The sequence below is a fragment of the Ambystoma mexicanum genome, chromosome 4q (assembly GCF_040938575.1).
Source record: "Ambystoma mexicanum isolate Mex_15411 chromosome 4q, UKY_AmexF1_1, whole genome shotgun sequence".
Classification (NCBI taxonomy): Eukaryota; Metazoa; Chordata; class Amphibia; order Caudata; family Ambystomatidae; genus Ambystoma; species Ambystoma mexicanum.
The window spans coordinates 650,099,402-650,121,624 of NC_090928.1; the positions used below are offsets into that span (position 1 = coordinate 650,099,402).

Here is a 22,223-nt window from a genome sequence, read left to right on the forward strand (position 1 = left end):
CTCACACCCCCAGGAGACTTCCCAAGTTATGGTTGATGGGATACATCATCAGGTTGGGGTTGATGATGCGGGTGGGGGTTGGAAGGGGAAGTGGGTAAGAGTTTGTCCTGGTGCTCTGCCAGGCATGGTTGGGGATGTTATAAAGTTAAAACCAGGGGACCGTTCTTCAGCGAGACTCTTCCAAAACTTGACAGTGGCGCCATGCTTGGCAAATGCCCCCTTTGATAGGCAGCTATGGCGCAGGCTAAGGGTGGCTTGAACATTCGACTACTTTCTTGGAACATTCGGGGTCTCAACAACCCAGTCAAGGCAAGGAAAATTGCTGCATACATTACACGCCATGATCCCCATATCCTTCTGATACAGGAGACACATGCGATGGGGAGTATCAACAATAAATTCCTTCAACGGTGGGGCCCTTATAGGTACTTCACAGAATATTCAACACAATCAAGGGGAGTCCTGATGCTTATACACTCCAAGCAGTGGTTCAGGTATCTTGCTAGTAAGATAGACCCTTTGGGTAGATACGTGTTGGTATGGGGGGAGGTGGCGGGAAGGCAAATCCTGTTGATTAATACATATGGTCCTAATATTGATGACCTGCTATTTTATCGCGCAATCCTTGACATGATGTCCACATCGATAGAGACGCAATTAATATGGGGCGGAGATTTCAATATGATCCTCGATCACTCCTTGGACCGCTCATCTACGTCCCCCAGGGCCCCGTCCAAAGCGGCTCTTGCCGTTAAACAGATGATGGAACAGACTAACATAATTGACGCATGGCGCACGTTGTATCCACTTGAGAAGAAATTCACTTTCTACTCATCTGTTCACGACTCCCACTCCCGTATAGATTGTTGGCTTATTAGCTCGTCCCTCTCCGCTGAGATCAATGACTGTGCAATACAGCCCCGCACGCTCTCAGACCACTCGCCGATAACACTGGACATCAGCCTGGGTGACTCCCCATCTCCGGCTAAAAAGGTTGAACAAGGGTTCGGTGAGCACCTATGCTATCCTGTGGGAGGCATTCAAGGTTTGGGTCCGTGGTACTATACTGGGTAAATCTACAGGTATGCTGAGAGCGGTGAGGAGGGAACTGGGTGTGGCTGAAGACGCAATAGATACATTACAGACGGAATATAGTGCCACATTGAACGAGGAAACCCTGTCTAAGATGCACGCTTCCCTCAAGGAATTTAATGAACTAGCCAATAGGGACGTTTTGTACATGGCTGCCCCGGCTAAGGCCCGCAGATACGGGGAGAGTAATAGGGCGGGGAGATTTCTGGCCAACATGCTCAAAACAGATAGGCACCTTAATCCAATCGCTAGTATTCAGAACTCAGCTGGGGTCACGGTCAATAAAGAATGCGATATCAACACTACTTTTGCTGATTTTTACTCCGCTTTATACTCTGATCACGATGTTAAAACCAGGGAAGACACGTTCGGATATCTAGACTCCCTTGATCTCCCAACACTCACTGAAACAACGCGAAACATTTTAGATCAACCCGTGACTATTGAAGAACTAAACGAGGCCATTAAATCTTTATCTGGCGACCGCGCCCCTGGCTCGGATGGCCTGACTGCCGAACTGTACAAGGAATTTCAAGGCATATTGGCCCCACTGTTACTGAAAGTATGGGAGGAGGCCATGAATTGTGGTGTCCTTCCGGGCTCGATGCGTGAGGCAGTTATTACGGTCCTTCTGAAGCCACGTAGACCAGCACAAGATATGGCCTCCTACAGGCCCCTCTCCCTTATCAATACCGATGCGAAAATCTTCGCTAAAGTACTGGCCACCAGGCTCCTTCCGTACATGCCAATCCTGGTCCACCCTGATCAAGCTGGCTTCATACCAACTAGATCCACGGCTTTAAACCTTCAACGACTGTTCAATGTGCTGGCGCAAATAGACCCGGAGGCAAGGGCAGCCGTAGTGGCCCTCGATGCCGAAAAGGCCTTTGATTCCGTCTCCTGGACATACCTCTTCCTTGTACTCGAGAGGTTTGGACTTGGACCGTATTTTATTAAATGCGTTCGGCTGCTATATACTCAACCATCCGCCAAGGTCCTAACCAATAACACCCTGTCCCCTTCTTTCCATCTGCACAGGGGGACCAGGCAGGGCTGCCCATTTTCCCCCATTCTGTTTGCCCTCACTATTGAACCAATGGTGGAATATATTCGTCAACACCACTCGCATAGAGGACTCCGGATGACTGGCCCTCCCCAGATCATATCTCTGTATGCGGACGATACACTGTTGTATGTCCGGGACCCACATGAGAATGTGCAACACATTATGGCTGACATACACAAGTTCTCGGAATACTCGGGATATAAAATCAATGTCCCCAAACCTGAAATCTTTCCTTTGACCCCTAATACGGGTGAACTATCTTGCATCACAGGGTTTAAGCCTGCCCCCACGCTGGTGAGATACCTGGGAATAATGGTGGCTAGAGATAGACAGCTGCTGCACTCACACAATCACGCCGAACTACTTCTCATCCTTTCGACCAAGCTAAACCTATGGGCTAATCTCCCTCTGTCCCTATACGGCCGAGTGGCCCTACTTAAAATGGTAGTATTACCCAAACTCATGTATCTCTTCCATAACATCCCGATCTGGCCAGGTAAACCCTTTTTTGTCAAACTTAGGTCACTGGCATCTTCCTTTATTTGGAACGGTAAAACTGCTAGGCTGGGGTGGGATAAAATGGTGGAGCCATACTCACAGGGCGGTATTGCGGCCCCTGATATTGAATTGTATTGCATAGCAGCACAGGCACAATTCGTAAAGCATTGGTTTGACCCCGAGGACACAGCCCCACACATTCTTCTCGAAAAGCATGCAGTCCGCCCTAATGATATACGCTCGGTCCTTTTGAATCCCACCTATAGTAACAACTGCCCTTTCGACCTGGTATACGTCACTACACGGGCATGGTCCAGGGTCTATAAAAGGATTGGCCTGGAGGTTCCCTATGACCCAGATATACCCCTGTGGAACTTCTCCAGTGTTTCCCCGACCTTCGACAGGGCCCTTCAGCGAACCTTCAGGTTATGAGATATGTTCCCTGATGGCACGTTTTGTGAACTTGCAGATTTCACGGGGGCGGTGGGAGCGGGTCAGCTTAAACGTCTTCAATACTATCGTATGAGAACCGCTTTTGCTGCCAAATGGCCTTCCTTCCCGGTAGAACCCCAGGCACATGAGTGTATCAGAGCCGTGGTGACGATGGACGGTCATGGTAAGGGAATCTCGTCGCTATACACCCTGGTGCAATCACACTCCCCCCTCACGAAACACTATCAGAGAAACCTGGGAGCGGGATGTGGGTACTCAGATCGATGACGTGAGATGGGCCCGATATTGTCAACTCACCAAATTAGACTCCGACTGATCCAATTTAAAATACTGAACCAGCTACATTACTCCCCGGCCAGACTGCCTAAGTTTGTGGGGGGTTGCACAGGGACATGTTTGAATATGTGGCGCTCCAGATGCTGGGGCATATCATATGTACTGGTCGTGCCCTGTTATCGCGAACTTTTGGCGAGAAGTGGCTGGGCTCCTTGAGGAGATAACGGCGATCCCAGCTGCCCTGTTCCCCCCTAAAATACCTGCTTGGTGACATTGGGAAGGTGAAGGAGACCACGAGGAGACTATTTAACATCTCATGTATTATTGCCAAACGCTGCATCCTTAAATGTTGGAAATCCACTGCAGGGCCTACCCGATCCAATTTCCTGAAAGACTTGTGTATGGTGAACGATGATGAGGAACTTTTTGTTTTATCAGTCCTGACACCCTGTCTTCCTAAAGATATATGGTCGATACTACGTTTGTATTTATGTGATTTGATGTCCGATGCCGATGTAACACCTACCCCGTCGCCTTAGGTGACGGTACCTGTTTTATTGCCACAGATGAATGCCATTGTCGATATTATACATATGCTATACTGTACTGTTTGAGAACTGTCTTGCTGTGAATTGTTCCCCTCAATAAACAAAGTTTTAAAAAAAAAATTGATATCTAATAAAACATAGTTTTTAATCCCAGCAAGGACGTTCTTGGTTTTATCTTTTAATATTCAAATCTGATAATTAATGCACAACGAGTCGAGAAGCTAAATACTCTTCTACTCAGTTTGTTTCTATACTTCTCAGCCTTTCCTCTTTTCCATTCCGCCCACAGACCACTATCTAGTTAGCCCAGACACAAACACAATCAGGAGTGGACGGGCCCAATGGGGAGGAACTCTGGAGAGTTCCCAGTAGGCCTCTGTACCCTGGGCCTTTTGTGCGGTAACACATTTTATTTCAAAATGTTCGCATAGGAAAAGAGTTGAGCTTGCCGAAAAAGTGTAATATGGGGCCACGTTGAACATTATTTCAGGGCCTCTTTTGGTCCCAGTCCATCCCTGGGCAATATGCCACTATCCAGACAAGCCTCAGCGGTGATGGTCGCAGTATAAAAGCAAAACAACATAACCAACAAAGGATGCTTAATGGGCGCCAAGGTTACAGCAGTAGGAGATCTGGTCTTTCTTGCCAGAATAACTAGACAGCAAGTCACCATTTTGCCATTAGAGTTAAGCCAAGTAAACTTCTGCCCCCCTTCCACGATGCTGCTACTAAAACTGTATGGCTCCTCTTGGGGGCATGAAGAAAAATAAGCCAGCCACCTCACTTAATGGGGGGGCACTTAATATTGGCTTAAATTCTCCAGATCAAAGCAGCGAGCAGGGAAAACAACAGAGGTGTGCAACTGAACACTTGCCTTGGCAAGATAAACGTTTACGCGTCAGCGGTGACGCCACAGCGCTGGTGTACAGAAGCCCTACTGTGTATGTGCCATGGAGGCGACGCAGCAGCCACGTGCTGGAACAACATCGCTGTTATTCTGTTTTTGAAAATAAACTAGTGCAAGCTTCCAAGTCTGCTGCGGTCTGAAATGACCGTGCCTCTGGAACCGGAATGCGCCGCATTTGTCAGATCAAAACCCAGCCTTAAATGGGTCACCAGGGTATTATTTATTAATGTAGCCTTGTGATTATCACCTGATGTTCGTAGCTCCTGGCAATCGACGTTTCAAAGGCTGAAACGGGCAAAACACCCAGATGCTGAAGAACATTCCCGAAGAAAGTGACCCCGCTGCCTATTTGAGACATTATTCATCTGAATCTGTTAAAATAACGGAAGTTGTTGCGGCGGAAAATGCAAACATCCGCTACCATGCACACCATGCAAATTTGGCCGGATTGTTGCCTTGCTATCCTAAATGCACCAGGAAATGTTCTGACTGCAAAGGGGGTTATAAGCTATTCGAGTAGCTACAGAGGGTTGTGTGCATACGTGTGTTTGAGGGTTGATGGCTGAAGGAGCAGGTGAAGCCATCTGCTGGCGTTCCTACAACATGGCGGCCTTTTCTGTTTTAATGGCAAGTTTGGCAACATTATTGAGACCCTTTCATTTGGTAAATCCGCGGCTGCGTGATTTGTTCTGTAGGTCTGTGTTGCTGTGGACAATGTTTATTGTGAGATCATACCAGTTCTAATCCAAGGGCTAATTTCACCTAATTTTCTTTAGGAAAATGAGTGAGCGGCCTTGCCATCTACTAAATGCTTAATGAGCACACAATTACATTTGACACTACAAAAACACAGATCTTTGGCTTTTTATGCAACATATACCAACCACACCACCGGAGACTGAACCAACCACCCAAACCCATTAATTATTTCTACAAGAAATCCCTACGCTTGAATTGGTAATTGACACATCGAAATAAAAATTGAACCCTTCTTTGGAGAAAATCGCCACCAACTTCTATTTTACTACCAGGTGTGCTTTCCCAAGCATGATGCATATGTTTAGACAGCATTTATTAATTCTGCCACTCCCTTCCAAAGTTACAAGTTAAACATCAGTAGCTCCATTTGTAAAGTGCTGCGATGTCCACTGAGCAGGGAGTAAAACATTATTAAAACATAAATATGATAAGAGTCCACATCTGCAGTTGAAATTAGTATTTAAAATTATACATAAGAAAACATTCTGAATAGCAAGCGTTTGAGAAACCAGGGGAAAGGCTGTGGCTGCTTACCTGCCCGTTTTTGCCTAGCTCCATCTCTACAATAGCCACCGGAGCGTTGACTTGCTCCACAAGCCGGGCATGCGACTTCAAATCAATTCTCCAGTTCATGGCCTTCAGGCTGTTGTCCCACCTGGTTTGCGCGATAAGAGACTCTCGGATTTTGGCCTTATGGTTCTTCCAGAACTTAGCAATGACTGTGGCTTGATCGGATGTGATACCTCCTTGCTTCTTGGTTTGAGCTGTCAGGAATGCTTCAATTTGGTTCAAATCCATGTCGGCTGAAACTACAGACTGGAAAAGAAATGAACATATTTTTTGAGTTGTTGGCCAATTAACATGTTCCAGTAAGAAAACATTTTCTAAACAAGTATATTAATGCTGTAAAATAAATAAATACCAGCATTCCTGATACTTCAAGTACTCAGCGAAGACAATATAAGAAAATTATAACCTGACCTCAAAGGGAAAACCTGCACAAAATATTGGTTCTTTTGGAGTAAATGTCCAGTGTGAGAAACCACTAATCCTCGTGGATCTCTCTTTCTTTCTCTCTCTCTCTCTCTCTCTCTCTCTCTCTCTCTCTCTCTCTCTCTCTCTCTGCTGGCCAGGGCACAGCCATCACCTTTGGATCCAGACCATGTGGGTGGACCAGTGCGGGAGCATCTCCTGGGTGAGGGTTTTAGGGGGTGGGGGTGAGACAGCCAATGGTGAGACGCAGTATTCCCCCCTTTTTATTGTTCATCTACCGCATCCTATTTGGTAGGATTATCCAAACTCCCTACCCCCTCCCCTTTTTACACAAACACTGGACCAAGGAAGAGGGTGAGAGAGTAACCAGACTAACTCTCACATAATACTTTACATGTCCAGTTAATCGGGTCAGACAAAGGCAGGCATTTTACACTAAGGGCATACACCTGATACCAGTTAGCTCTCCTCACACAAATAAAAGGCAACACCTAAGGACACACTCTGAGCAAGGCAGAACAAGAGGACGAGCAGAACTTCTGGGTGACAAAGGCACCCCTTCTGGAGCAGAGCAAGGGACGAGAACAGCGGGCCGAAAACCCTGAGGGTTCCCTACAAGATGTTGTTACCTCCGACAGACCGCGAAAGACACGTGAGAAGGCCAGATCCCACAAGCGAAGATTGCATTGTGCTTCAAGGATGCCAGCGACCCTCCCGGGTGAACAGCAGAGTTGGGGAGGCAAGGCCAAGCCTGTGGTACTAACTTTGACTCGTGAACTGGAAACAGCAAAACCAGAAAGAAGCACACACAGACGGTGAGTTAGCAAGTGACCTGAGAGACCGGTGTGTATTCAAATGAATGAAGTAGCAACATCATATCACAAGTGAAGGCTGCACGCGTGTGGATGAGACACGAGGAAAGGCAGACCTGTTAATGAACTTTAAGTAAAAGGCAGCTGTGAGATCAGCAATACCAAGTAATGGAGTGGTACGGCAAAAGGAAGTAGACCATTCGAAAGTCTCAGGGAAATGTACATTGTTTGGAGCTATAAAGTGAACAAACAGCAAAAATGAATGAAGCGAGAGTAAACGTGAACTTTGAGTCCAAGTGGTTCAGCGGTGGTCTGTAAAGAGAGCCACGCACATTCAAAAGTCTTCGACATCTGAAAGGGGTCCAAACCCGATTGAGGGAGATCCGAAGTACAACAATCTTGGAGAAGGGAGCCCCCGGCAAGTTTATGTTGAACTGTGACGCGAGAGGCCTGAGCCCGACAGAGGGGGACCTTTGTGAACTTCATGTTGGAATGCAATTTTGAAAGTCAAGAAAGAGACTTTACCGTGGAAGGACTGACAGGCCTCAATCCACGGTTTGGAACTGCTTAGTTATGTTCGAAACCCATTCAGAGTGTGTCATTAGCCTACAAGGACAGCCTTACTCTGTGGGGTTTAACGTGAGGAGGAGAGCTGGTTGAACTACTTTTATTCTTTTGAACACTGATTTTTCCTTTGTATACATTTCTCCTTTATACACATTTTGTACAAGAGATAGGGCAGGCATTTGTTTGTTTTTAGCATAGGCCATTTTTATTTGACGGACTACACTAGGAATGTTTTGTTTATCGTTTGATGGTCGAGATTACTCCCATCTTAGTTATAGGGCAAAATTGGAGTTTCTCCGACCCCAACATTTTCAAGAAAGGTTTTACAAATTGTATCCACTGTGTCAGTGTCAGACTTGTGATATCATGCCTTCCCTACATATGCTGTCATATAAGTGGGATGCAATGCAATTCAGACAAATTGGGGGACCCTCAAATTCCAGAAACGTAGTAACAGAGCCTCAGAGCCCTCTACCGCCACTAAAGAATCCATAGGCTTTGATGTCTGTAGCAGCAGAGAAGCCACTATGTCACACCCCCTCCTCTGGGAAAAAAAGGATGATTCCCATGGATTTAGTCCTAATAACCCTTGTGGGTTGTTTGAGAAACCTGAGGGTATTCTCCCAGATAGACCTCGAGAATCCCTTATTCATGTGGCCAGGGATGGGCTGGCGTTCTCAGATCCCAACCCTGGGGGTGGAGGAGCAAAGATAACCTGGGTAGGGGAACTCAGGGTCATGTTTGGGGGAATATCCAAGGTGAGACGCAGTATTGCCCCAGGCACGAAGGTGAGGAGGACAAAGTCCTCGAGACCTTTATGGGCTGTTCCCCGTCTACCTCTTTTCCACCCACAGAATTTCCCTTGCCCATATCCAACAACCCCTCCATATCTGGCAAATGCCCTAGGATCCAAAACCCTGTAACATTTAAAAACCACAATTTACAGAATGTCTTTGTTTTCTGTTTCCTAACCGAACACTCCCAGTCGTTTTACCCAACGTCTCGCTGATTATGGTTTGCACACTCCCAGTCTACGTGGTCCAAACTCTGCCATTTCCCACAATTCCCCCTGTTTATTTTCCAACAATCCTGGTCATTGCCGTTTCTTCCACACACCTTGCAAATCTTGCCCTTCTAAAATTTACCACACCCCCCTTATTCGAAGGTTATACATTTCGTACAAAACCGATTCCCCTCCAATCCTGCAGCATACCTGGAAACTTTCACAATCCCCTACTCCACTTTCTCCTGTCACAACAAATAACGGACTGACAATAAAACTGTTAACCTGACATGTCTCAAACCAAGGGTCATGCAAAGTCAGGCAATTGACCTGAATCACACCCACCTGATGGCCCTTTCCTTCCCCCACAGGAATAAAAGGTTGAGCACAAGAGGAGCAAGGCAGACCGCACGACGTGAGAACTAACTCAGCACTGCAGGTCAAAAGGAGGAGAAAGACAGCGCAGACAGAGCGGGTGACAAGGAGAGAAGTGACTTTGCTCTTTCCGACCAAGGCCTGTGAAACCTCTGCAGAAAATATAAGACCGCGAGCAATAACCAGCATGTTTTACAGCAAATGTCTACGGTATGCAAGACCCTCCTCCGCTGATAACCAAGGAAGAACGTTGGTCTCGGAGGTACCAACCTTGACTCCAAGGATAAAGAAAGGCAAGTGGTTCATCACAGCCGGTGAGTCGAGAGGAGAATCGATAAGAAGCCTAACTGTCTTGAACAAAAGGTAGCCAATGGCTAATTTGAACTTTGAAATTGTAAAGATATGATTGAAGAAAGAGGGGGAAAGCCCGCAACAGAGGAGGCCATCACCATGTTGGTGTTCAAGCAGAAACTCTGGGCGATTACCCCTTGGGAAAGGATGTCAAAGTGGTCATACTGGAGGTCTAGCAAAATCCCTATACAATCGAAAGTCTTTGACCGGCAAACTATTAAGAAAGCAAGGGAAGTGAATCAGCAATCATAAAAAGTAAGAGGAAATTGAAAAGTGGCAAGAGTGAACCAGATAGAGGGATGCTAATGAGAGGAGATGAAGTCTAAAGCACCATGACGAACTGTCTAACCATTGGTGAGAGTGGAACTCGGCAGAGGGAAACCGTCACCCAAAAGGTGGCGAGAGTGAACCCGGAAAAGGCAAACCAGTAACGAGGGGCAAAGCCCCAAAACTTGTTTAAAAAGACATTAAGATTTGTGAAAACAAGAAGTATTGCAAGAAAAAGGGAAAGGACATGCCCTTTTGTCATTTAGGATCCGAGCTCAGCCGAGGGCAATCCAGGGATGGAAAATTATCACCCAGAGTTCACCAAGAAGGGAACTGTATTATGAATTTGTTGAGTTCAATTATTGAGGGGTCTACGCCCGGAAGAGGTGGACCCAGGGGTGAAGCCATCACCCAACATGAACTGTGGAATAGAACTTTTAATTAGTTTGTTTGTTAAATACATCAGGCCTCGAAGTAAAGAGACTTTTATTGAAAAGAGACTTTACCATCGAAGAACCCGATAGCTGTAATGGAATTGACGGCACATGCTGAGAATGCTCAAGCAAGTGCTGTGCCAGCTGGAACGGAACTGGCGGCTCGTGCTGGGAAGGCTCGAGAGCGTGCTGCGCTCCAAAGTCCCACCTTGTCCCATGCTAACAAATTGGGGAAGGGAGACTGCAAAGCAATCACATCCTGATGTATTATTTGAACGCTATATCCTTTACTTTGATACCCTATCCCACACTCTTTATGTAATTAGTTGTAAGGAATTGGCAATAGATTTCTCTTAGTATAGGCCCTTTTATTTTGACACAATGCAACTAGGACGGCCTTATTTTTCATTTGATGGTGAACGCTTGCTCCCATTTTAGGTTTAGGTTAGGAGTTTTTCCACCCTGCATTTATAGTTCAATAAACACCCGTGAACTGTGATCACTTGCGTCTGTCGTTACTGTTGCCACCATGAGTTATGTTGGGGAGAAGCTAGCGCCTTCCTGCACCCCGCAAGCGCTTTACAACTATGCAAGACCTCTAAGCACTATAGCACTGATAAAGTTTTTTTCATTCAAATATAAACACAGACAGACATGCGTGGCCATTAAATGAAAATAGTATTTAAATATAAGGTGCAAATAACCATTAGCTGAAAACACTTGCAAATGTTATTCTGTGTAGTTTTAAAATCTCAAAGTAGGCTCTCTGCCCAAAAGGAATGTGGCCTGCACTAAAAATGGATCGCAGAGCTCATGCAGTGTTGCGTCACTGAGGCTAAGGCTGGCAGAGAGCAAAAGGTAACTGAGTAGCTGTTCCCTATCTATCAAAACACACAGGCAGGATGGGGCTCATACATACAATGCTGAATTATGTTAAAAAAGAGTTTTAAGGAGAATTACTGGTCCAGATCAAATGTAAGAATATTGAGTGAAGTATTGAAAGTATGGCGGGAAGGTGTGTTTATATATGAATGTTTATAATATAGAACATTATGCTAAATAGGAGCTACAATGTATTCCTGCAGAGGCAGCAGTATGTTAAGTAGGTTGGTCTAAATGTAAACCTGGCCATGCAAGAAGGAAGATTGCAGAATCCCTTGAAAGGCAAGAAGGACAATTTTGGATGAGCTATGCCGGTATCCAGTGACCAAGTTGAGCAGTATCTAAAGGCGTCTGCTTGCCATTAGTCTGCAGGAGCCAGCCACGGAAGAAAGAATGCTGGTCGGGGAGGAAGGGGCAGAATCCTCTGCCCTTCCCCCCAATCCTCATTCCTGTACAGATTAAATGTGTTATCCTTGCAAGATAGACTCATGGCCTTAATTCCCTAGAGGGATGCTTTTACTCTGGTGTGAGCATGATCAGGGGTACCCCAATATATTTAAGGGGCGTCCCTGTAAGTTGGGGTTCACTTTCAGCTCCTTACAGCTGTTATATAAGATTGAACCCAAAATCCGGCCTAGCCTGGAAGTTTGGTTTACATGTCCTAGCAGGTGTCATAGATCCAGACTTTCAGGGAGAAATAAAGGTTCTCCTACAGAACCATGGCAAAACTATTTGAAATACACTGTGGGGACAACATTTTACAGGGAATTCTTGAGAAGGCTCAATTTCCCCGTTTTAAGGAAGAAAGTGAACAAGAGGAAAAAGAGAGGTAGCTTAGGCTTTTGAGAGACTGATGAAACACCTATGGCTGAGGCAAAAAGGGAAGAACCACCTACCATCCTTCCCGATATAGCCTCTGCACAGCGAAATGACCCAGGACTTAGAGGCATTCTTACAAGTGATTCTATATGGAGAACGACCAGAAAAAGGCAGCCCATTTTTCTTCCTGAAACAGGGATTACTATATAGAAAGGAAACCTCCCCAGAAGGCCAGAGTAAAACTCAGTAATACCCAAAACCCATCGCAAGATTGGGCTAGAGATTGTACTTTCTCATTTGACAGGGGGACATTTAGGGCAGTCTAAAACACAAGCTCACATCAGTGGAAAATTCTACTGGACAGGTATACCCATGCTGACATAAAGAACTTCCAGACATGTGAAATATGCCAGAAAACCAGTGCACATATTCCCTTACCTGCCCCTTTAAGTCCGTTACTTATAATAGAAGCCCCTTTCTCCCCAATTAGAATGGATATTATTGGACCGTTGTAAACCTCTAGACTGGGTAAAAAATATGTTCTCATCATCGATCACGTACCTAACACAATCCAGCAAATTTTAAAACTCCTACTGCCATTCTTTTCTAGGGTTGGTTTCACCAAGGAAATCCTAACAGATCAGGGATCCAATTTCATGAGCAAACATATGGGTGAAGTCAAGGAATTACTACACATTACCCCCTGAAGAACCTCAGTTTACCACCCCAAATGGACAGATTGGTAGAGATTTAACAAAACCCTTAAAATGATTTTGAGGAAATTGGTAGATAAAGATGGGAAGGACTTGGATCACATGATCCCATATGCCCTATTTGCAGTAAGAAAGACCCATCAGGCATCCACCGGATTCTCTCCTTTTGAATTAATTTACGGTAGAGAATCAAGAGATGTCTTAGAAATGCTCCGGGCGACCTGGGAAGAGGGAGAAGAGGCACCTGTTACCCTCTCAGAGACAGCTACCAGATTGTGAGAACACATGAAACTCGTCAGGAGTCTAGTCCACACTCATATGGAGAAAGCTCAACCTCAACAGAAGTCCACCTATGACAAGAGGCTGAATTTGAGATTGTTTTCAATAGGTCAGACGGTATTAGTCCTCTTACCTACCTCTGAATATAAACTTGTCTCAAAGTGGCATGGGCCATATTAGGTGCTAGAGCAAACAGGAACCTTAATAGATAAACTTGCCACATTCCTATCAACCCTAGACATATTGGCAGTTCCCAGTACATGGACTGACCGCTTTCTCGACACCCCTCGTAATATTCCAGTTCAGAGTCCTCCCTTTTGGCCTGCATGGTATCCCAGCCACTTTCCAACGACTCATGGACAGGATATTACAGCCCTACTTCCATTTCTGTGGTGCCTACATTGACGATGTAGTCATTTATAGTAAAACATGGGAAGACCATCTTTTCTGTGTTTCTACTATTATGAGAACCCTTAGAGAGGCCAGCTTAACTGCAAATCCATCCTAACTTAAGATGGCTCAATCGGCTGTGAAATACCTAGGCGTCTTTGTAGGGAATGGCAGTATCCAGCCACAATTAGAAAAAGTGAAAACCGTCCTAGATGCCCCCACAACCAAGACCAAGAGAGACCTCAGGGCATTCCTAGGATTGATTGGTTATTATCGTAGGTTTACCCCAAATTATTCAGATAGAACAGCCCGATTAACAAACTCAGGCATGCTGAACCCGAAAAAATTAATTGGACTGATGAGAATGATGCATGTTACAACAACTTAAAACAGACAGTCCTGTGTCAGAACCCCATCCTAAAAGTAGTAGACTTTTCGAAAGAATTTGTGTTACAAATTGATGCTTCTCTCACAGGGTTAGGAGCAGTTTTATCAGAAATAGACGATGGATTAAAGCACCCCATCCTATTCACTAGTCGTAAACTCTTCTCACGCGAGAAGAAATACTCTGTGTTGGAATTAGAGGCCCTTGCCATCATATGCAAACTTTCCATCTGAGAAAGTTCACACTCAATTTTAGTATGGATAAGTCAATGGAAGGACTAACCCTCGAGTCATGCGATGGTTCTTAGACTTGCAACCCTATTGTTTCACTGTTGAACACCGAAAAGGTAAAGAACAGGGGAATGTCCATTTCCTTTCCCAATTTCCCTGTGAAACAGACGATATGATATGTTATTTATAACGCGCTTAATACCCAGAGGTTTCTAAGCACGGACCCGGGAATCGAACCTGTGTTCCGTGTCGTCTTGCTTCCAAGGCAAGCACGTTGCCGTTGAGCTATCCTCCCGAGATGATGCAGCTACATCTTATAATGGAAGGGTATGTGAGAAACCAGAGGGTGTCTCACCCGCTAGTCCACGTGGATTGAGAGAGATCGAGGTTCCTCCTCCTCCTCCTATCTCCCCCCCCACACCCCTATCACCTTTTGATCCAGGCCCAGTGTGGGAGGATCACCTAGATGAAGGGTCTTTGGGAGGTGGGGGTGAGACAGACGATGGTGAGACGCGTTATTCCCCCTTTTATGTTCATCTACCCCATCCTATTTTGGAGTATTTTCCCAAGTCCCAACTTCCGTGCCCCACTTTTTACACAAACAGTGGGCGGAGGAAAAGGGTGACAGAGTAACCAGACTAACTCTCTCACATCGTACAGGACATATCCCATTTATCGGGTCAGGCAAAGTCAGGTAGCTCTCCTCACACGAATAAAAGGCAACACCTGTACACACACTTGGAGCCAGGCGGAACACTAGTATGAGCAGAACTTCCGGGATGAAGGCACACCTACTGGAGCAGAGCAACAGACCAAGGGACGAGAAGAGTGGGCCAAAAAACCAAAGGTTTCCCTACTGGAGGTCATTGCCTCCGACAGACCGTGAAAGATACATGGAGAAGGCCAGATCCCACAAGTGAAGATTGCATTGTGTTTCAAGGATGCCAGCGATCTTCCCGGGTGAACGGCAGAGTTGGGAAGGCAAGGCCAAGCCTGTGGTACTAACCTTGACTCATTAATTGGAAATGGCAAAACAAGAAAGAAGCACACACACAACAGGTGAGTTGGCAAGCCACCAGAGAGACCAGTGTGTGTTAAAGCGAATGAAATAGCAACATTATATCACAAGTGCATGCGTAAGGATGAGACACGAGGAAAGGCAGACCTGTGAATGAACTTTGAAGTAAAAGGCAGCTGTGAGATCAGCGATACTAAGTAACGGAGTGGTTCGGCAAAAGGAAGTAGCCCATTCAAAAGTCTCCGGTACATTGTTTGGAACTATAAAGCGAACATACAGCAAAAGTGAATGAAGTGAGAGTAAATGTGAACTTGGAGTACAAGTGGTCCTGTGGTGGTCTGTAAAGAGAGCCACACACATTCGAAAGGCTTCCAAAAGTACAATAAGCTTGGGGAAGGGAGCCCCCCTGCAAGTTAGTGTTAGAAACTAGGCCAGAATGTGTCATCCTGCCTACAAGGACAGCCTTACTCTGTGAGCTTTAAGGAGGAGAGCTGGTTCAACTACTTTCATTCTTTTGAACAGTGATTTTTCCTTTGCATACATTTCTCCTATAAGAGATATAAGAGATAGGGTAGGCATTAGATTCTTGTTAGCATAGGCCATTTTGATTTGACAGACTCCACTAGGACTGTTCTGTAGATCGTTGCATGGTTGAGATTACTCCCACCTTAGTTATAGGGCAAAATAGGAGTTTGTCCGACCCCAACATTTTCTATAAAGGTTTTACAAATTGTGTCCATTGTGTCAGTGTCATACTTCTGATACCATGCCTCCCCTACACCAAGGAAACACTGTTTTTTCAGTTTTTGGCAAAATCTTTAAACCAAACTAAATGTCAATTTTGTCAAGGTAAAATATTTTGAAATTCAGAATAAAAGCCTTTGTTGGCCCATGGTGATAGGAATATAATGGTGTAGCAGTGTCCCATCAAGAGCATAAAGCATCTCAGAACCACAAAGACATCTTAGGCATAAAGTAGATCATGGCAGGAAGTCATTTCAGAAACATGGAAGATAACTATTTGACTGACTTGAGAGGAAAAGGGAAGGTGATAATGAAGTTGTATTTGGTTTTCAATAAGCCCTTTTGCACTTCTACACACAATACTCAAGCGCAATATAGGTAGCATCATCCTGCAAAGTGAACTGTATTACAAAATGGCTACATTCGAATGGGATGGTCAAGGCAGCAGTAGTGTAGCCGCTATGTTTTAGGTGGCTCCTCCACACAAATTACTTCATATAAATCATACAATATAAATTGCTGTACATTTCCTGTGGAAAACTAACCCTTGTGGTGTTGATCAAAGGTGAAGATTCCAAGGAACTAGGGCAATGCTTCTTCCACACAACATGCATAGAATCTTTGGGCTTTCCTACATTGTTCAGGCAATGGAGCAGCCAGAAACTCAAGAGAAGAACCTGAAGAGCTTCATTTGTTGTCCTGGTTGATGATCCTACTTTGGTTCCCACCTTGGTGACGGCAGCCTGTGTAAGAAGCAGGCGAACCACTGACTCAGAGAATAACCCCAATGTCAGCCATTTAAGTATGGTGACTCAGGGTGTGATAGAGAGGGGTGAGCATCCAGGGATAATGGACATAACGGGCTAGCTGTCTTGTTAACAGCATTATCGTGGACTTTGAGGCACTAGGACACAATTTGTGAAAAACTGCATTGCAAATCGATATTGCTACATGAGCTGTGCAAGTCTGGGATCTATGTTAGAATTCTGGCAAGCCAATGCTGCCGTCCCTCAATGCCAGCGCCATCCAGTCAGCATGCAAAACGCTACTCCCGTCCACTGCACCGTCAAATGTCAGTAGCCCTCTATGCCGCTGGCCCAGCCTCGTTGACCCTGCCATTTTTTAAAGATATTCCTTACGAGCACCTCATTTTCCACTTGCATCTCTCTTCTCTTTCTCCCTCCCAAACCCCAATTTCCCTTACACCCAACCTCCCTCACCACACACACACACCTTCCATGCCCCCACTCTGCCACCCACATTACCAACATGCTTGCATGCAGAATTCTTGGTACGGAAAGTGGACTAGGAATATTGCTAAATGGGAGGGTCATCTTTTATTTTCTGCTTAGAAATAGCTGGTCTATCATTATGCACAGAGCTTCAGAAAATCTTGCAGGGCTAGCCTGACCAATATGACACAGTGGAACATGAACTCTAGCTTACCAAAGGTACTGTTGATTGGCGGATGAGGAGGGGGATGAGGAGGGGACAGATAAGATACAAAGCACGGTTTTAGTTTGCCTACTTTTTGGAAGGACTGTGGAAAAGAGTAATGAGTTTCCAGCAGCGACTTAAAGATGTTGCTTAGTGAGAAACCAGAAGGTGTCTCACCTGCTAGTCCCCCGGGGATCTGTCATCCAGGTGGCCACGACACAGCAGTCGTTTTTGGATCCAGTTCCTGGGTGTGGACCAGTGCGGGAGGATCACCTGGATGGGGGTCTTCGGGAAGTGGGACACCGAATGGTGAAACGCAGTGTCCCCTTTCCTGTAACACCTTGTCCCCATCCTACTTGGTAGGATGCTTAGGAACTCAACCTCCTCCCCCTTTCCAGACATGAACACTTTCTCACGAACAACTCACAGTGAAAGGAAACTGACTAACAAAGGAGCCATATACCTGACAAAAACCAACACAAGGGCCATGCAGAGTCAGGCAATTACTGATAATTACACACACCTGACTTCCATTACACTTCCCCACATTGATAAAAGAAGGAGCACGAAAGCACACTCTGAGCAAGCAAAACACACTAGGAAGCAGCAGGTCCAAGATGGCAGTTTGATACGAGGAGAAAGACGGCAAGACCAGAGATGGTTGCAAGGAGGGAAGCGCCCTTGACCTTTGCCGCCATGGTACTGTACTTGGCTCCTAGAACAAAGCAGCGTCTGTAAAGTCAGTGCAGCCAGTGAGTCTGGGAGACTGATAGCAGACCGGTCTGTGTTAGAACCAAGATTGCAAGCAGCAACATTGTATGAAGAAATCTGAAGAAAACAGTGTGTGAAGCGTATGTGATGAACAACGCGAATACAATTGAACATCCTAGGAGTGACTGAACATTTGACGCCAATATAGATACCATAAACAGAGTGGTCCGGCACCACATGGGTGCTCATTCGAAGGTCTCCGTTAGGTATCCAACTGAGAGGTGGCAAATGTAAATTGTGAATTCGAAGTGGTCCTGCAACAGGTCAAGCTAAACCCTGTGCACATTCAAAAGACTTTGATAGCTAATACGAACTGCAATTTGTCCGAGCCCAGCTGATGGAGATAAATTGTGTAAGAGGAAGGATCTAAGGCATGGCTGAGGTGGATCCGCAGTGAACCGTGAGTCACCCGAGAAAGAATATTCTCTGAACATTGGAGAAAGGGGTCTGAGCCACCTGAATTGAGTACTTAAAAGAGGAAAATAACTTTGTGTTTTGTTTTTGATACATCAGGCCCTCTGAATGAAGAGACTTTGATAGGTAAAGAGACTTGGGCACAGAAGGCCCTGATGCTGGTAATGGAACTGCATCCTCGTGCCGAAGAAGACCGAGTGTGTGCTTTTTCTCGAGTGAACTGCCTTGCCCAGTGCTGAAAACGTGAAGAAGTGAGGCCAACGGCCTCAACATCCTGACATATAATTTTGTGAACACTTCTTTCTTTTTAATGAATACTACCCCACACTATTTTTATTTAGCTGTAAGGATTGGCAATTGTTTTTTTTAGTATAGGCCCTTTTATTTTGACAAGGCTCCACTAGGACTGCATTATTATTATTTATTAAACACCCTTGAACTGAGGTCACTTGTGTCCATCTTACTATTGATACCATTGCTTCCTTGTAGCTCTGGGGTTGTTTCAATAGAAGATGAGAATTTACAATGAAATATTGAATCCATGTTTTGCACAATTATTCTGTTGTGTCCCAATACAAATATATTAGAAATTGGTAGCAATGGACCTCCACAGACCTCATAAAATAACCACCACAGAGTTGAAGTGTTTTCTCACACCCACCCTATTTACTGTTAATCTGACCCATGTAGATCTAGATCAGCAGGGGGCATAGTCGGTTGTTTAGACTAGAATGTCAAAGCAAAGCACGAACTGAGACTCCCATTCTCGCTCTCTGAGAAATCAGAACCTCTACACACAAACTAAGGCCACGAGAATAACTCCCTTCTCCCAATGGTTGTGCTTTTCACTGGTCTTCCCATCTTTTATATTTCTTGTTAATAAGTCAATTTTAAATAGTTTTTCACTATCCTTTGTATCAGTTCATGTAACTCCCTTATGGGACTGGTGGTCTTTCCTCTTTAGTATGGGGTTTCCTTGCTCTTATCTGAATCCTTCACTCGGTTTTAGAGAGTTCTAAATATTCTTGTATGGTGCCTTCTCCTGCAGAGCTTTGGCTTTCCAAATAATTATAGTTCACCTTTTCCTGATATGGACTTTCTTGTACAATGATTATCCTAGGGACCGCTCTGGTCTTTAGTTCACAGTTCTCTCTGTTCTGTTCTACTCTGTTTCTTGGATAATGGGTCATTTTCCCCTCTTTCCAAGGTAGCAATACTACAATTCTATACCTCTCACTCTGAGGTTTCTATGCTTCTCGTTATCACATTAACACAGTTCAAGTTTATCAACTTAGTTTTCACGCTTTCGTCATTTGTACTGGGACGAGTTAGTCCGATTCTATAACGAGTCCCTTTTGGCTTCCCAGTATTGCCGTTCTCCCCGGTACCTTCAATATTTCAAGGGGAACGTCGATAGTTCGCATAGATACTGGGGACCTTCTCCTTCCTTCCATTTGTTTTTCAGTTTGCTTTCCACTGCATCTGTTTGAGAGTTTCTCCCTCCTTCTCAATACCACAATAGGGTCCGTTTGTTGCTTCCTCCGTCTGGTGGTGTCAATGTCATTGAACGGGCAGCCTGCCCACTCAGATTGCTTCGTGGTCACGCCACCACCGAGCGTTCCGTTCCAGCTGTCTCGGCTTCTGGCACATGCCAGGCTTTGTGGCTGCATGGAATGTGGAGTCTGACCAAACGGTAGTATAGGGATCGTTATAGACTTATTTCTTTAATGAACAACCCCATCTATCCCTAACTAGAGGTGGTTACATAAACTAAAAACCTGGGCAGTCAGGAAGTCTGTGTAGTCCAATTCAAAAGTTCACGGTCGTAGTCCAAACTCCTATTCTAGTCCTACCACTTAAACACAAATCCCAATTTAAGAAAAAGAGTTGTTTGAAAACCCAGGAGCACAAGTTCCTTCCCCTGGGTATAAGTCTGCTCCGGTGCGACATTCTCAAGCTCAGAAAATGTTCCAAGGTGTACAAAGGAAAAGTTCACAAGTAAAAAAGAAACAAAGTTCCACGATTTCTAGGTGGGGCTACGAGATTTACTCCCTTCTCCTAGCATGCTCCCCAGTTCTTTGCAAGCCTCTTCCAAGCTGTATAAACTTCAACTTCTTTAACAAATCTTGTAGTTCCCTCCAAGGGGTTATTCTGCCCTACACTTTCTCCAACTTCTTTAAGTTGCCCAACAGGGATGAGGAAGGCACTTGTCGTTTGCCCTTTCGTCTTTTGAAAACCAGCGTGTCTAGTATAAGCTTGGAACAAAGGATTCTCTTCCTCTTCTTTTTCGCATAGACGTGTGTCTCGTTGGTTTCACAGGGGCACTGATTCCTGGCGTGATCTGGTGTTGATGAAAAGACGATGAAAATTAGATGACCTCTTGCGTACGGTCGTGTGACGCAAAAGGCATCTTCTGGCTCGCAGGCGCGTGTCCATGAGGCTGGTAGTTTCCGTACTGTGCACCAGGAGGCTACTATTGTCGCCAAGGATGCTCTTGAAGACCCCTGGATCTGGGAGCTGGCCTTTATCAAGATCTACTTCCAAAGGATGCATGTCCTCGATTTTCGGCAGCATAGGCCCGAGCGCCAGCCCAGGGTCTAAAGTAAGCCTCTTTTGGATAGGTTTCAACATTTTGTGAGAAACCAGAAGGTGTCTCACCCACTTGTCCGCGGGGATGTTTCATCCAGGTGGCCAGGCCACAGACATAGCTTTTGGCCAGTTCCTGGGGGTGGACCAGTGCAGGAGAATCACTTGGGTGAGGGGTCTTCGGGAAGTGGGAGTGGGACACGGATGGTGAGATGCAGTTTCCCCCTTCCTTGTAACACCCTTACCCCATCCCACCAGGTAGGATATTTAGGAACTTTACCCCTGACTCCCTTTTACAACACAAACACTTTCTCACAGACAGCCCGCGATGTGGGAAAACAGACTGCTATATACCTAATGTGTCCCAATGCAATGATCAGGCAAGGTCAGGTAATTACTGACAATCACACACACCTGCCTGCCATTAAGCTTCCCCACACGGATCAAAGAGCACACTCTGAGTAAGGTAAAGCAAACAAGGAAACAGCAGTCGAGACAGCAGCTAAGCAAGAGGCAGGGCTCCAGTTAAGGCGAGTACCAGGTATTTTTACACATGAAAATCTTGTAAATACACCAAATTTATTATTTCCCTGGGTACATTTGCACACAGGTTTAGAGCAGAGGGCAGTGCAAAGGTCAGGTTACTTGACAGAAACCAGAAGGCTTCTTGTGATTTTTATCTACATGGATGTAATTGCAAGCCACCTTTTAAACAGAATGTATTTCTCGGAAGCCTTTCAAAAACAAACTGCACACTGATAAAAGGAATGATTTCTTTCCATTAAGCTTCAGAAGCACTGTGCATGTTTTCCTAGAATTTTAGGATTGTATAATTAATAAGATGGAAAACTAAGTTGCAATCGAGAATATTTTTTTTAAAGTTATGCTTTTTTTCCAGTGAAAGCAAACCAGTATTGCACAATTGTATTTTTCAGAGTTCCGGTGCTGTGTGCATAAACATGTAGAGGCAGATAATTTTTACACTTCTAATTTAATTTACAGTCCAATTATAAAAACAGTGTGTAAAATGATAACTATTCATAGTCTAGTTTACATCCATTGAATCTTGCAGTCAATGGGGTACATTACTATAAATGGCCAGTGGCAGCAGAGTCTTTGCTCAGGGGTGAGTAATTGTCATTACACTGATCACA

General features: G+C 45.2%; 1 protein-coding gene across 2 annotated transcripts in view; it reads right to left on the minus strand.

Moving 5' to 3' along the window:
• The window catches only part of COMMD1 (copper metabolism domain containing 1), a 963,648-nt gene that overhangs the window by 670,132 nt on the left and 271,293 nt on the right, over window positions 1-22,223 (minus strand). For both annotated transcript variants that reach the window (XM_069608220.1, XM_069608219.1), the window contains exon 2: window positions 6,134-6,415. In XM_069608220.1, coding sequence (XP_069464321.1) covers window positions 6,134-6,415 — 282 coding nt within the window. The remainder of the gene's footprint in view (window positions 1-6,133; window positions 6,416-22,223) is intronic.